The sequence below is a fragment of the Salvelinus fontinalis genome, chromosome 13, assembly GCF_029448725.1.
Source record: "Salvelinus fontinalis isolate EN_2023a chromosome 13, ASM2944872v1, whole genome shotgun sequence".
Taxonomy (NCBI): Eukaryota; Metazoa; Chordata; class Actinopteri; order Salmoniformes; family Salmonidae; genus Salvelinus; species Salvelinus fontinalis.
Window position 1 is genome coordinate 25292441 of NC_074677.1, and position 16154 is coordinate 25308594.

The 16154-nt window shown below is 45.3% G+C and overlaps 1 protein-coding gene across 4 annotated transcripts in view; it reads right to left on the minus strand.

Moving 5' to 3' along the window:
* The window catches only part of LOC129868300 (clathrin heavy chain 1), a 51129-nt gene that overhangs the window by 16337 nt on the left and 18638 nt on the right, over positions 1 to 16154 (minus strand). For all 4 annotated transcript variants that reach the window (XM_055942149.1, XM_055942150.1, XM_055942153.1 and 1 more), the window contains exons 3-12: positions 12428 to 12696; positions 11137 to 11298; positions 10769 to 10882; positions 7441 to 7614; positions 3709 to 3906; positions 2843 to 3043; positions 2117 to 2269; positions 1675 to 1797; positions 954 to 1091; positions 612 to 776 (exon numbers count right to left, since the gene is read on the minus strand). In XM_055942149.1, coding sequence (XP_055798124.1) covers positions 612 to 776; positions 954 to 1091; positions 1675 to 1797; positions 2117 to 2269; positions 2843 to 3043; positions 3709 to 3906; positions 7441 to 7614; positions 10769 to 10882; positions 11137 to 11298; positions 12428 to 12696 — 1697 coding nt within the window. The remainder of the gene's footprint in view (positions 1 to 611; positions 777 to 953; positions 1092 to 1674; positions 1798 to 2116; positions 2270 to 2842; positions 3044 to 3708; positions 3907 to 7440; positions 7615 to 10768; positions 10883 to 11136; positions 11299 to 12427; positions 12697 to 16154) is intronic.

Below are 16154 nucleotides of genomic sequence, written 5' to 3' on the forward strand. Positions count from 1 at the left end.
AAAAACAAAGCTCTTTTGAATTAAGAGAGGAGAGAAAAGACAGAGAGAGAGAGGAGGCACAGAGGAGGTAGAAACAGCAGCAGAGCTAGATAATGTCATGTGGAAATACATGACAGTCATGTTCATCTAGCCAGGGTTCAGAACGGTTTGGGCTACAAATGAACATGACCCCACTTTTAATCAGTTCTGCTCTACGACCCACACAAGCAGCACGGGACTCATCTGAAGGTAGGCCAGTACCAGTTAAAAATTTTATGGAAGTACAGTATATGGAAATACTTAAGTGCCGCCCAAAAAAGGGGTTAAATATGGGTAACAAAAATAATATTTTCCAGAGCTTCAGATATAGGACACTTCTAAACACACCTCCTTTTTATAAAAACATTTATCAGGTAAGGCCAAATTCAATCTTTCATCAAATACATCTATTTTTATACAGGGTCCTAAAAGTCTAAATCAAATTAATGATTTAGAATTTAATTGAAACTAATGTATTCTGGTTGTTTTTTCACACACAAGCTGACACATATGAGAGGGGAGAGGCCTGAGTACTACTATCATAGAGGGTTAGGGTGGGGGGGGGGGTCCTCTAGAGTTTGTAGGGTTACTACCTCTGGGTTGAGCAGGTGTGTGTGCACCACGGCCCGTTTGATGTCGTACAGGTCGGTGTAATGCTCTAAAGCTCTCTGCAGCAGACCAGCCTTCTCACACAGCTGGGCTATGTGGGCACGGTCGTAGTTGGTGAACATCTGGTTGCCCAGGATGGCATCAGCAACCTACAGAGAAGAATAAGAATAGAACAGTGTTAACGTGTGAATGTCACTTACAGTCACGTTTGCTTTGATCGCAAACAAATATTAAATTGGCATATTCTCAAAATGTAAGCGCTCCCTGTGTGTGTGTGTGTGTGTGTGTGTGTGTGTGTGTGTGTGTGTGTGTGTGAGAGAGAGAACCTGTGGGGCGTGCATGAGGTTCATCTCCAGGAGGCGTGTCTGCAGCGGTCCCTCAGAAGGCCTGTTGTTTTTCAGGGCGTCCAATAGGAAGGAGGTACACTGCTGGATCAGGTTATACTCCATAAAGACATCCACGATCTGAACAGACAGGGGCCAGAGAGAAAGGAACAACTGTCAACATAAGACAGCCACTACACACAGTGTTCAGGGGTCGTATTACAGTTCAGAAATCTGCCTTTTCAAAACGTTAAATATCTGCGTTTTAAACCATTTCACCTGCGTGTTCTATTAAAAGTCAATAGTGTTTTTATGCTTCAATAGAGTGATCAGGGACATGCAACTAAAGATGACAGAAGTGCAACGCTATTTGGCTAGCAGCCACACAAGTTAATGAGCTTACAATGAAAAAAGCAATGCATTATTTGCAAAAACGGTGCATGGCCATCACATTTCTAATGTTTATCATAGGAAGAATGTAGCCAGCTGCAATTCCTAATGTTTTGCTTCAAGTTAATCTTGCATTTTACAGGAGAAACACTGGGAAAAGTACCGGAGAAAAGCTAGAGTCAGAGCGCTGTATGCCGATAGACAATTCTCATGTGAGTGGAAAAGTGCAACTGAAGCAAAACATTTGTCTGATGCCTCATCCCCTCTATCCTAAGCCTTCCGCAACCTCTCATCTCTCCCTCCCCTGTTCCTCCTCCCACTCCCTCCTACCAACCTGTGTAATGTCAGCCAGAGGCTCCTCGTCCTGGACAAGCATCTGGGAGAACTGCAGGCCCTGTTCTGGACTGATCCTCATCACATTCCTCAGCAGGAAGATCCAGTCTGGAGTGTAGCCCACCTACAGACACAGGAAGAGCAACAGTTACAACCACCAATGCACCATCCCGCTCCTCAACGTGCATATTTGTAATATTACATACTCCCACAAAAAAACTGTAATTGTCGTATGACATACTTTTCATTCACACATCAAGCATCTAGCTAACAAAAGCAAAAACCCTCCTTGCAAACCCTATTTGGCCCCAGCCCCCTTCTAAAGCACCCCTCTGGATACTAAGATACAGCTCATCCACTTCCTCAACTGTGTAATGAGGAAACCAAACCAAGGAAAGGAAACAAGAACAGCAACGGAGCTCTGTCTCAGAGTGACAACGTACCTTCTTGGCGTACAGGACTATCTTGGGGAATTGTCCGGTCTCAGCGAAGCACTGGATGACCTTGTTGGGTACGTTGGCCCTCAGGTAGACGGAGAGAGCCAGGGTGGGGTCCACTGACTTCACCAGGTCCCCCAGCTCCTCAGAACACTCCAGCTAAGAGACAAAGTAGGTTTCACCACAACTACCCTACAGCAGTGGAGGCTCCTGAGGGGAGGACGGCTCATAATGGCTGGAACAGAGTCAATGGAATGGCATCAAACCATGTTTAATACCATTCCACATATTCACCTCCAGCCATTACCACAAGCCCGTCCTCCCCAATTAAGGTGCCACCAACCTCCTGTGCCCTACAGGTAAACGACCCTAATGGAAAACACTGCTGGAACGTTATGTTTGGAATGTGCGGAATTACCATCAGGTGTTGGGTTAACACATTTTAATATTCACGATTAGTGTGAAGCAGAAAGCTATGGGGGGGGAACATTGAGACTGACAAAGGAGATGCTAATTTTGCCAAGCATGCTTTGAAGGAGGGGCAAAAAAGGATTTAAATGCTCACCATAACAAACAGATTGGCTCATTTTAGAAAGGATTAACAACCCAGATGACTGGGAAGATATCAACATGGACAGACACACAGCTTAGGAAAAACCTCTTCCTATGGAAGGTCAGATACCCATCTCTCCCCCCTTTATCTGACACAGTCACACACAGTCACACACACACCTTGTCCTCTTTGAGCCACTTCTCAAGCAGCTGCTTGCGTCCCTGCTGTAGGACGGGCCTGCACAGCTCCAGAGACTCAAACTTGTTGAGCTGGCCCTGGTCCAGCAGGATGCCAAAGTACTGCAGCAGGGGAGAGGTCTGGCCCGGCTGGGCTGGCACACTCTGGAACTTACGGATGGTGTCTGGAGTACGCAGGATACCCTGGAGGAGAGAGCAGAGAGGGAACAACTTAGACATGGGTGGAGGGGTCAGCTGCAGTTTATATAAACACACAGACAGAGATACTGCTGATATACGTTTTGGAGAGGGTTTTGCTAAAAAAACATATTGCACATAGCAACATATTGTACATGCTGGGGACACACATTAGAAGAGTCTGATTTGCATATCTACACTAGACTCCAGTGATGAAATGACCCATTATTCACTTTTCTAGTGTATTGACATAACAAGACAAGAACAAATGGAAGGAAATGCACTTTGGTTGTAAAGAGGTAGATATCACACTTTAAACTGTCCAGTGAAAATCTCACTTTTAAAATATACTCATGTGGCCAAAGCATTTTTTATTTTTTTATAAACCACTTCAAAAACCCACCTCAAACTTGTATCTCAAATAGACCGTTTCAAAAATGCTTGCCACTTCCTCATATGTGACATCACGCTGGCTCATTGGCTGAGCAGCTGTTTACTTGTCATTAATATTTCTTGGAAGGAAAACTATTTCACTCATAATGTAATTAATTAAGGGTCATATTCATAGTAATCTGGAAAAACTAGACAGTTACTTTAACTTCCATTACATCACAGTGATGTGATCAGCTCACCCCTGGAGGGAGACCTTGTACCGTTGATGTGTTCGTTACCTTTGGTGCGTTGGCGGCCACCTTGGCAGCTTCAGAGTAGTTTCCGCCAGCAAACAGGTTGTTGAACTTGCGCGCGAACAGCTCCTCGGCCCCGGCCAGGTTGTTACGGACGGCCATGCGCAGGGCCAGGTCTGGGTTCTGCAGCACATTGGTGATGTAAGGGATGATGTTCTCCTCCTCAACACACACTGACAGAACCTGGAGACAGAGAGACACAGTGAAAGAAGAGTCTCTGGACATTATCCTAGACACAGCACAGGGGGAACCTGAGGGGACATTTCACAGATGTCATAAAGGTATTGCTTAGTATCATTTTTCAGATGGTGGGTTGGATCTGTGGGTCATGACAAGTCTCTACTTGTGGGTTGCAGATTAAGAGTGGATTGTGGCTTTTGTTGAATTATGGAAAAATGTGAAGTATTTACAGGGTCACAAAAAAGCTTAATTAAAAACTACTGTCACATAACTGGAGAAATTAAATCAACAACATTGCGCTCTACCATCTCACTAGTGTTTACTGCTCTAACTTGTTGACAGGGGACTGTATCTACTATCTAGCTACAATGGCCTCTGTTCTTACACACTGTTCCCATTGACAGACATGTTGATATGAAAGCGTATGCTCCAGATCAGGTAACTGACAGACAGGACAGTGAATGGCAGGCCAGAGGCAATCCGAGCTACAACGTCACAAGTAAACAAAGGACACAGACATGTGTGGAGGGGAGCGAGGGAGGGAGAGAGAGGTGTGTCTGCTCTCTGCTGGAGAGATGGAGCTAGCTAACCGTTCATTTATTCCCTTTTTGTACTTCTCCTGCACCAACCCAGTTAGGCACCAGCTGGCCACATTGTTCAAAGAATACTCCAAATGACAAGCAACCAATCAGAGGGGAGAAAGACAGTGAGGTCAGAGGGAGGGAGGTCGGGGGCAAATGTATAACAAGAGCCTTGAATGGACCACTTTGAAATGGCCTCAGTCTGTAGTAGTCTCACTAACAGGCAGACGATTCAGGGCCTGTCAAACGCCATCAGCGTCACAGCGTGAGTGCACTCAGTGACAACCATCGATGACGGACACTGCATAGTGCACCATAGACTCCGCTGTGTCGCATATATATTCCAGCAAGCACATTGAAGCACACACCGTTTTACTTCTATGAGCATGGAGATAAAACAGAATAGAGACACGTAGAGGGCAATCATGGCATATTAGGCTAAATGCTATAATTTGTTGTGGGGGCATTGAGCCAGGCTGTGGGTTGGGGCTGGTACGGTAATAAATACATCATTAGTGTGTCAGTGTATGGTGAGCCTCTGGTAGGTGAGGCTCTATAGGAGGCATGAGTGCACCTCATTCTCCCCTTCACTCAGAGAGAAGGGGTCAGAGACCACATCCCCAAATAATATGGATGGGCCAATAAAGGGTGGGTGGGATGGAGGGAAAGAAAAGGTTAAAAAAATACAATGGAGCTCTTAGTGTTGATATGCCCTCTCTACCACAGAGAGAGAGAGAGTGTGTGTGTGTGTGTGTGTGTGTGTGTAGGGGAGGAGGGAGAGGCTGCAGAGAGAGCGACCTAGGGGCAGAGAGAGGGGCAGGAGGTAGAGGCTGCAGAGAGAGCGACCTAGGGGCAGGAGGGAGAGGCTGCAGAGAGAGCAACCTAGGGGCAGAGAGAGGGGCAGGAGGTAGAGGCTGCAGAGAGAGCGACCTAGGGGCAGGAGGGAGAGGCTGCAGAGAGAGCGACCTAGGGGCAGGAGGGAGAGGCTGCAGAGAGAGCGACCTAGGGGCAGAGAGAGCGACCTAGGGGCAGAGAGATGGGCAGGAGGGGGATGAGCTGTGAGTCAAACCCTTAGACTACAGAGAGCTCTGACATCATCCACAACTGGTTCTGATAGAGTGGAAGTCACCACATCTTGGCCCTCAACCAAGAAAACCCTTTTAATATCATTAGGACAACCACATCTAAAAAAAAAAATAGACCAATCAGACACTGAGCTGCCAATGAGACGAGCCGTAGTATCGGTGTTACAGTGGCCTTGAATCAAACACACACAGTTGTGACTGACGACAAAGCTTACGTCAGAGAGTCCTGTGATGCGGGGTGACTCTAGGGGCTGTGATTGGCTGACAGAGAGCCTCTCCTCCCAGCCAGTCAGCAGTAAGAGCATTGGTGCCTCACACTCAACATCATGTGCTGCTGAGAAGGTAGTGGCTTTTTTTCTCCCTCTCTTTCACTCTCGCTTTTATCTCTCCAATTACTGAAGGGCAGCTTTGTGCAGCTTTTTGCAGAGATTCCTCCATCTCAAGGTCAGCCAGTGCCAGGCTGCAGACGCAGCATCTTGGACACGGACGGACGGTGCACGCTACACACACACAGAAGAGGAGATGTGAGCCCCACAGCTCCCTGTGTGGGACTCGATGGAGAAAAAAAGCACTGTAGGGACCTGCTTAGCCAGCAGGCATCCCTATTACCAAAGCCATTATGCTCTTAAGATATTACAATTCATTCCAACTATAATGAGCAATCAAACTACACAAGACTACTATGCTGTTGCATTCCAACTCCAGTTAGCTTGGCTACATCTTCAGCAGCCAAAGGGAAGCAAATGAATTCACTTATCAAACATTACACTGACAAGAGAGGATTAGGCCTAAATATGTCCAATGCCATTCATTCACCTGAGCCCTAGTCAAGTGGAGGCTGTAGCCCAACCCAACCACTCTACTGTTTAGAAGCCACACCCTGCCAGTGTCTCTATGCCATTATCTATACAAACCACAGCCAGTCTGTGCTCACTGCTCTATGGAAAACCCCAGCCAATGTCTAGCGCTGTGTGCTCTGTGCTCTAGTTTGTGTCTCTCAAATCAACTTTCCCTCCTCCACTCAATAATGCATGGGGTCTGTGGCCTGGCTGGAACATTATTCATCAGCTAGATGGATCCCATTATCCTGCTGTAATGCCTTCACAGTGGAGGATGTGTGTGTTGGAGGGGAGGGGGGCTCTCTCGCTGGTTCACCAGTGACACCTTGGATTATTTATAATGAACGCACAGCTCCTGGCTTAGATTGAGCCCTCTGACAACGGCAGGCCGGGGGAATTGTTTATTTATCCTGTTCGCTCAACACCACTCGTCCACCTAGCATTTATCCACTTCCCTGTGTTGCTCATGAAAACATGATTAAATATGAAAGAGGGTTGAATGTGGTGATGATTGTCTTATTGGGTCTTAGATGCGGTGGTGGTGGGTGGTATTATCTATGGTACCGCTTGAGTAATCAGCTCACGGTGGTGGATGTTTCTGGCATCCCCAGAGAGACTACATTATAGGCTGTATAATGTATGAAATGCAGAGCAGTATTGGACCAGCGGTGGTACAGTAATGAGGACGAAACAGACTGGGCTGGGTTACAGTGGAGCACATCAATAGAAATCCCACAAGGGTTTCAACTAGCCTCATCTAGCTGAATGGATTTCAATGTATTAGGCTATATATTACATGATACACAGTAGAGGTGGTAGAAAATAATCTAATCATTAGTGGAGGATGAGGTGAAGGTTCTCTTTACATTGTTCAACTCGAAACTCATTAAACATCTTGACGTCAATCAATCGTTCAATCAGGCCATATTTCTATTCCAACTTATTTTTACCTCAGACCACTCGGGGTAGAGGAGGTGTGGATAAAGGAGGTCGGTTTGGAATAGAGGAGGGTGGGAGAGGTGGTATCTGTACCTGTCCTTTCCTGTTGACTCCAATGATGCCGGCGGTGGCTTCGTGAGGGGCCGTGACAAAGATGGTCTCTCCGCTGATCCTGTTCATGTAGATGCAGGTGCCAGTCTCCAGGTCATACAGGTGGATGTAGCCATATTTGGTGATGAGGAACACCACATCCTGCTTGGAGCTTATCTGAGAGGAAAAGGTGGAAAAATCTGTTTAGAAAAACCAAATGTATAAAATGAAAAGGCCAAGTATGTTGGAGGTTGAAAGAAAATCCTTCAAGGGCAGTACAGGTTTCTATCATTCATTGATGAATGAAAGAAACGATATATAAAGCTCCCCTCTTCCTGTGCCAATACATCCCTGTCCTAATCTACAGCCACCTCAAAACAAAATCAGTTGCGTACACATTTTTAGACGTTATCGCAGGTGAAGCAAAATTATAGTATTTCTAGCCTCAACAGTCAAGTAATTCAAAACAATACACAAGGTGACTCTACACGGTGTCGAAAGCGTTCCACAGGGATGCTAGCCCATGTTGACTCCAATGCTTCCCACAGTTGTGTCAAGTTGGCTGGATGTCCATTGGGTGGTGGACCATTCTTGATACACACAGGAAACTTGAGCGTGAAAAACCCAGCAGTGTTCTTGACACAAACTGGTGCACCTGGCACCTACTACCATACCCCGTTCAAAGGCACTTACATCTTTACATTGCCCATTCACCCTCTGAATGGCACACATACACATTCCATGTCGCAAGACTTAAAAAATCATTCTCTAACCGGTCTCCTCCCCTTCATCTACACTGATTGAAGTGGATTACCAATAAGGCATCATAGCGTTCAACTGGATTCACCTGGTCAGTGTATGTCATTGATAGATGTTTTGTACTCAGTGGATAATCAGTGCATTCAACAAGTATTTAGACCCGTTTCCTTGTTCCACATTTTATTATGTTAAAGCCTTATTCTAAAATGGATTAAATAAACTCCTCAATCTACACACAATACCAAGGTGAAAACAGGTTTAGACATTTTTGCAAATGTATTAAACAAAAACCATAAGTACCTTATTTACATAAGTATTCAGACCCTTTGCTATGAGACTCGAAATTGAGCTCAGGTGCATCCTGTTATCATTGATCTTTGAGATGTTTCTCTAACATGATTGGAGTCCACCTGTGGTAAATGAAATTGATTGGACATGATTTGGAAAGGCACACACCTGTCTAAAAAAACAAGGTCCCACAGTTGACAGTGCATGTCAGAGCAAAAACCAAGCAATGAGGTCGGAGGAATTGTTCGTAGCGCTCCGAGACAGGATTGTGTCAAGGCGCAGATCTGGTAGAGGGGACCAAAAAACTTCTGCAGCATTGAAGGTCCCCAAGAACACAGTGGTCTCCATCATTCTTAAATGGAAGAAGTTTGGAACCACCAAGTCTCTTCCTAGATCTGGTCACCCGGCCAAACTGAGCAATCAGGGGAGAAGAGCCTTGGTCAGGGAGGTGACCAAGAAACCGATGGTCACTGACAGAGGTCCAGAGTTCCTCTGTGGAGATGGAAGAACCTTCCAGAAGGACAACCATCTCTGCAGCACTCCACCAATCGGGCTCTTATGGTAGAGTGGCCAGACGGAAGCCACCCCTCAGTAAGGCACGACAGCCCGCTTGGAATTTGCCAAAAGGCACCTAAAGGACTCAGACCATGAGAAACAAGATTCTCTATCTGATGAAACCAAGATTGAACTCTTTGGCCTGAATGCCAAGCGTCACATCTGGAGGAAACCAGGCACCATCCCTGCATGGTGGTGGCAGCATCATGCTGTCAGGATGTTTTCCCGAGGCAGGGACTAGGAGACTAGTACGGTTTGAGGTAAACAGAGCAAAGTACAGAGAGATCCTTGATGAAAACCTGCTCCAGAGCGCTCAGGACCTCAGACTGGGGCGAAGGTTCACCTTCCAACAGGACAACGACCCTAAGCACACAGCCAAGAGAACACAGGAGTGGCTTCGGGACAAGTCTCTGAATGTCCTTGAGTGGCCCAGGCAGAGCCCGGACTTGAACATCTCTGGAGAGACCTGAAAACAGCTGTGCAGCGATGCTACCCATCCAACCTGAGCTTGAAAGGATTTGCAGAGAAGAATAGGAGAAACTCCACAAATACAGGTGTGCCAAGCTTGTTGCGTCATACCCAAGAAGACTCAAGGCTGTAATCGCTGCCAAAGGTGCTTCAAAAAAGTACTGAGTAAAGGGTCTGAATACTTATGTAAATGTGATATCCGCTAGTTTTTTTTGTTTTCAAATGTCTAAAAACCTGTTGTTTTTGCTTTGTCATTATGGGGCAATGTGTGTAGATTGCTGAGGAATTGTTTTTTTATTTAATCAATATTAGAATAAGGCTGTAACGTAACAAAATGCAGAAAAAGTCAAGGGGTCTGAACTTTCCCAAAGGCACTGTACATATGAAGTGGCTAAAACAGTACGTAGACATTCTTAAAATGACGAGTGTTCAATGACTATGTACATGGGGCAGCAGTCTCTAAGGTACAGGGTAGATTACCGGGTGGTAGCCGGCTAGTAACAGTGACTAAAGTTCAGGGCAGGGTACTGAGCGGAGGCCAGCTAGTGGTGACTAACAGTCTCATGGCCTGGAGATAGAAGCTGTTTTTTAGTCTCTAGGTCCCAGCTTTGATGCACTTGTACAGTCTTCGCCTTCCAGATGGTAGTGGGGTGAACATGCAGTGGCTGAGGTCCATGATGATCTTCTTGGCCTTCCTGTGACACCAGTTGCTGTAAATGTCCTGGAGAGCAGGAAGTGTGCCCCCAATGATGCGCTGGCTTGACCCCACCACCCTCTGGAGAGCCCTGCGGTTGCAAACGGTGCAATTGCTGTACCGGGCAGTGATACAGCCAGACAAGATACTCTCAATAGTGCATCTGTAGAGGGTCTTAGGGGACAAGCCGAATTTCTTCAGCCTCCTTAGGTTGAAGTGGCACTTGTTGCACCTTCACCACACTGTGTGTGAATGGACCATTTCAGGCCATCAGTGATGTGCATGCGCCTCTTCACTATGTGCAGTCAGAGTCACAATGTCAGGCTGCCCTGGTCTAACAGAGGCGAACAGTGAAAACTACAGTCCAAGGTTCCTAACAGGCCATCATTGGCTAACACTAATGCCCTTTCCACAATATTGTGGCGAATCTGATATTTTTTCAAATTCTCCTTTCCAGCATGCATTTATGGTGAATCCGTAACCAGGATACTGCAGCACAGCTTGGTATGGCTCAGTAGTGTGAAATGGGTATAACAGTGATATGTACAGTACATAGCTATTATCTACCTGCATGGCCACTGGGAAGTCATTCTGAGCCTCTGGAGGGAAGAACACATCCACTGCTTTCTTTGGAAAAGGCTGGTTCCCTGTGGCTGGGGTGCCCACCTCAATGATGTGCAACTACATTAGAGAGGATCATTGAGAACAATGTCATTTACGGTCATCTACAAAGTGCTTAGCCAACGGGCAAAACTGGTTGCAATGACGTCAATACAACCAGATTTCAACCACTTAGTGGTAATCTGGTTATAATTACGTTATTTAAACCAGATTTGTCCACTGAGTATTGTCAAGTGAAAAAAATATAATATCTACCAACGACAATAGACTTTAACCTGCCAGTCCTTTCTCCCTCTTCTCCTCCCCTGTCCTACCTTTCCCCCGGCCTGTCCTCTCACAGCAAAGCAGAACAGTGTGGACTCCTCTGTGTTGCCCTCCATCTTGAACTGGGCGAAGCCTGCGGCGTGGCCCTCGATGGGCTGTGACACCTTCCTGTCCACAGAGTACAGCTGCATGGCACCCACCACACGGTTTTGCTGCAGCAGAGAAAACACATCAAACTACAGAGCAACAGGGTATGCAATGTCCTGCAGGCAGTCAGTCGATTGAGTTTGATGATGCATACTAAGGCCACGCCGCGTGTGTGATCAGGGATATTCACTGTCATGGAGGAGTTGGTGTTTTTTGTATTTGATTTGGATCCCCATTAGCTGTTACGAAAGCAGCAGCTACTCTTCCTGGGGTCCACACAAAACATGACATAATACAGGACATTAATAGACAACAGCTCAAAGCCAGACCTACATATCAGTGCATACACAATATCTAGGTCAAAAAGGGGACAGACGTTGTGCAGTGATGCTGCTTTTATCAGTTTTTTTAAACCAGGTTTGTTGTTCATTTCAAAAACATGAGATGAAGGGAGTTCAATGCAATAATGGCTCTATATAATACTGGACGTCAACTTGAATTTGTTCTGGATTTGGGGACTGTGAAAAAAAAATCCCTGGTGGCAAGTCTGGTGGGTGTGTGTGTGTCAGAGCTGACTAAGTTGACTATGCAAACAATTTGGAATTTTCAACATTAATGTTTCTTATTAAAAAAAAGGAGTGATGCATTCAGTCTCTCCTCAACTCTTAGCAAAGAGAGACTAGCATGCATAGTATTGATATTAGCCCTCTGATTACAGTGAAGAACAAGATGTGTCGTTGTGTTCTGGGCCTGCTGCAGTTTTTCTAGGTCCTTCTTAGCAGCACCTGACCACAGTGGAGGTGTCATAATACCTATAAAACCTAGCAGTCAAATAGGGAAATGGTTCCAAACATTATTCCACCATTCATTTTTCACCATAGGTGATTTTAGGGCTGTGTTTTGTGTAGGCTTACCCTGGCGTGACGTTTTGATAACCATGTAAATCTCGCAGGCAAGATGACTTATCATTATATTTGGCTCTATTTATTCTCAGATCCAAAAATGCTAATTAGCATCAAAGTAGACATCATGCAAGATCACAAATCCCTGCAAACCAGCTTGCTTTGTGGAGTCAAAATCTGAGCATCTCTATCACCGACAGACCTCTTCCCCACATTTACAAACATAATATAGTGTGAGTGCGCTTGCATGAATATGTGTGTGTGTGTGTGTGTGTGTGTTTAAGACAGTGACCTGTGCGGAGATGCCAATGAGCAGCAGCCACTTCTGCTTGGCGTCAGTGCGGTAGTTGATGATTTGACAGCCTGCCAGGCTGGAGTGCCGGTCAAAGACTTTGATTGGCTGGGAGTCCCCCTCCATGCTCCAATGGTAGACGGCATTGTCAGTCACAAGTGCCACTGTGTTCAGGGAGATCCACTTCCAGAAGGTGACGTCATCAGTCATGGTGTGGGCCTTCATCTTGCTCTTCATCTCAATGTTAAAGATCTGAAGGGTTTTGGCGGCTGAGAGGGGCAGAGGGAGGAGAGAGAGGGGCATCGCATGGGAGAACAACCCGTTGTGGCTAATCTGAGAGCTAAATCAACACACACACAGGTCAGAGTTAGAGAGCCACACACACACACCGGACTGAGGGAAAGGTAAAGTAAATACCAAATTCCACTTGAGTAACGAGAGTCAAGCTGGAAATGTTGGTAGTCATGGCTCAGAGAGCATCAGGCAAGGAGGTCACCATGACTTACTAAAACACCAGTCAGAGATTAAGCAAAGAAAAGCAAAATTTTACAGATAACCACTAAAATTTGACATATCTGCATCAAGGTCAAATATAAGAGGACTAATTAATACTTACGGAGAGTATTAAAGGGAGAGGAAAGATACAGTATGTTGCAGTGTGTTTGGGGACTGGCAAATAAAACCACTTAAACTAATGGAGGGGTTCTCAATAGTGATTAAGACTGCGCGTTGTTACATGTTATTTAATAGTGTTAATATATCAATGATGATAGGTTAGAAAAGGTTACTCACCTGTGTTTTGTTTGATTAGTTTTGGATGAATAAACCTTAAATAGGTAAGCTAAAGCCTTAAGAAGCATTAATGTATTTCCTGTTCATTTACCAGATCGAAAGCTAATTGTAAATCACAAAAAGCAATTCACTTCCAAAAGCTGCAGAATTATTTTTGCTGTGTTATCAGTGACAGCCGCTGATTCATAATCACAGCATCAGACTAGTTTGCAGTGCACCAATAATAGCGTCAGCAGCCACATTTTAAATTCAACAAAGTGAATTTTGATTGGAACAGATTAAGCAATTTAGTGTGGATGGTGAGAATCTGCACACCGTGTGTATTCTTATGTTCCCATCCCCCAGGGTGACTAACCCATCACATGACAGACTTAGCAAAGTGGTTGAGAGGGAGGGGAGGCCCTGTCTGAATGCATATTAGGGAATAGGAAGAAGAGAAGGTAATGCTACTATGCTAGTGACCACGGCCCTGCGTTTCCCACTAGTTCTGTCCAACAGTAGCTACAACACAGATGATTGGGAATGACAAAAGTCATGACTGCTAATCCAGTATAATCTCACGACTGCTTTTCGCTTCAAATGAGTGTATTATTTATTGCCACAGTCTATAGCCTATGCGTGTTTTAACATCTTAGGCGCTACAAGTCACATTTCTCACCTCTCAACATTGAGCTCCAAAACTAAAATTGCATGTGATAGTCATACTATGTGGATATTTTTGGTTAAATCCACTCCTGAAATTAGTACATAGGCTTATTGGATTGTAGCCGACATAGACCAATAATGAGTCCTCCTCCAAACAATATAGGATCCGACAAGCATCCCACCCTCACTGATATAAACTATAGATATCCTACAAATGGAATGGTTATGAGGTACAGTCTCTCTCAGTAATAATTGTTATCCACTCAGTATTCACATAAATGAATGGCTGCTGAAAGCGGTCAGGGAAAACACAGGGTGACAAAGAGAAAGAGACAGGCAACCTAGGACAGGAGGACAGAGCACCACTGTCACAGGGATGTCTGTCTGTCAGTATGGAAATCCCAGGAATTTCATTTCAAACCAGATGTTTGTTCAAGCATTTTAGGCCTGTGTAAATTACATTAGGAGTGGGAGGGGCAATATTGGACCTACAGAGAGGAGGACGGCCCTTATTGAAGCCACAGGTCTAAAAAACCATCAGTCTTTTACTTGAACAACCAATGAACTGGTGGCTAACTCTTCAAACGGCTCTTTCCAACATCTCTATACTCCTGGCCTGAAATGTACACTTACTACCGCCACTACCATCTGATAGGATAGTCTTACTGGACACGTACAGTCAAGCTAGATACATACAGTGCATTTGGAAAGTATTCAGAACCCTTGACTTGTTACACATTTTTTTAAGTTATAGCCTTATTCTAAAATGTTTTCCTCAATCTACACACACAATACCCCATAACGACAAAGAGAAAACAGGTTAAGAATTGTTTGCAAATGCATAAAAAATAAAAAAACATCTTATTTACAAAATTATTCAGACCCCTTTGCTGTGGGACTCGAAATTGAGCTCAGGTGCATCCGGTTTCCATTGATCATTCTTGAGATGTTCCTACAACTTGGAGTCCACCTGTGGTAAATTCAATAGATTGGACAAGATTTGGAAAGGCACACACCTGTCTATATAAGGTCCCACAGGTGACAGTGCATGTCAGAGCAGAAATCAAGCCATGAGGTCAAAGGAATTGTCTGTAAAGCTCAGAGACAGGATTGTGTCAAGGCACAGATCTGGGAAGGGCACCAAAAAAATGTCTGCAGCATTGAAGGTCCCCAAGAACACAGTGGCCTCCATCAATCTTAAATGGAAGAAGTTTAGAACCACCAAGACTCTTCCTAGAACTGGCTGCCCGGCCAAACTAAGCAATCGGGGGAGAAGGGCCTTGGTCAAGTAGGTGACCAATAACCAGATGGTCACTCTGGAAGCGCTCCAGAGTTCCTCTAGAGATGGGAGAACCTTCCAGAAGGACAAACATCTCTGCAACAATCCACCAATCAGGCCTTTATTGTAGGAGTGGCCTGACAAAAGCCACTCCTCAGTAAAAGGCATGACAGCCCGCTTGGAGTTTGCCAAAAGGCACCTAAAGACTCTCAGATCATGAAAAACAAGACTCTAGTCTAACTCTAGATTCTCTAACTATTTTGCCTGAATGTCAAGCGTCATGTCTGGAGGAAACCTGGCACCATCCCTACGGTGAAGCATGGTGGTGGCAGCATCATGCTGTTGGGATGTTTTTCAGCGGCAGGTACTGGGAGACTAGTCAGGATCGAGGAAAGATGAACTGAGCAAAGTACAGAGAGATCCTTGATGAAGACCTGAGCGCTCTGGAGCAGGTTCTCAGACTGGGGCGACGGTTCACCTTCCAACAGGACAACAACCCTAAGCACACAGCCAAGACAACGCTTGGCTTCGGGACAAGTCTCAATGTCCTTGAGTGGCCCAGCCAGAGCCCGGACTGGAACCCAACATTTCTGGAAATAGCTGTGCAGCGACACTCCCCATCCAACCTGACAGAGCTTAAAAGGATCTGCAGAGAAGAATGGGACAAACTCCCCAAATACATGCATGCCAAGCTTGTAGCGCCATACCCAAGAAGACTGGAGGCTGTAATCACTGCCAAAGGTCCTTCAACAAAGTACTGAGTACTTTGTAAATGTGATATTTTTTAGATGAGGGGGGGGGCGATTGAGTCAATTTTAGAATAAGGCAGTAATGTAACAAAATGTTGAATAAGTCAAAGGGTCTGAATACTTTCAGAATGCACTGTGTATCATCTGATCAATACTATATGAGCAGAGCAACCATCAGAGTATGAACACTGATTCAACATCAGCCAGGGCACGTTCACTGCCTACAACTCTGGATCTACCATGATAGTTGGCTAGCTATGAA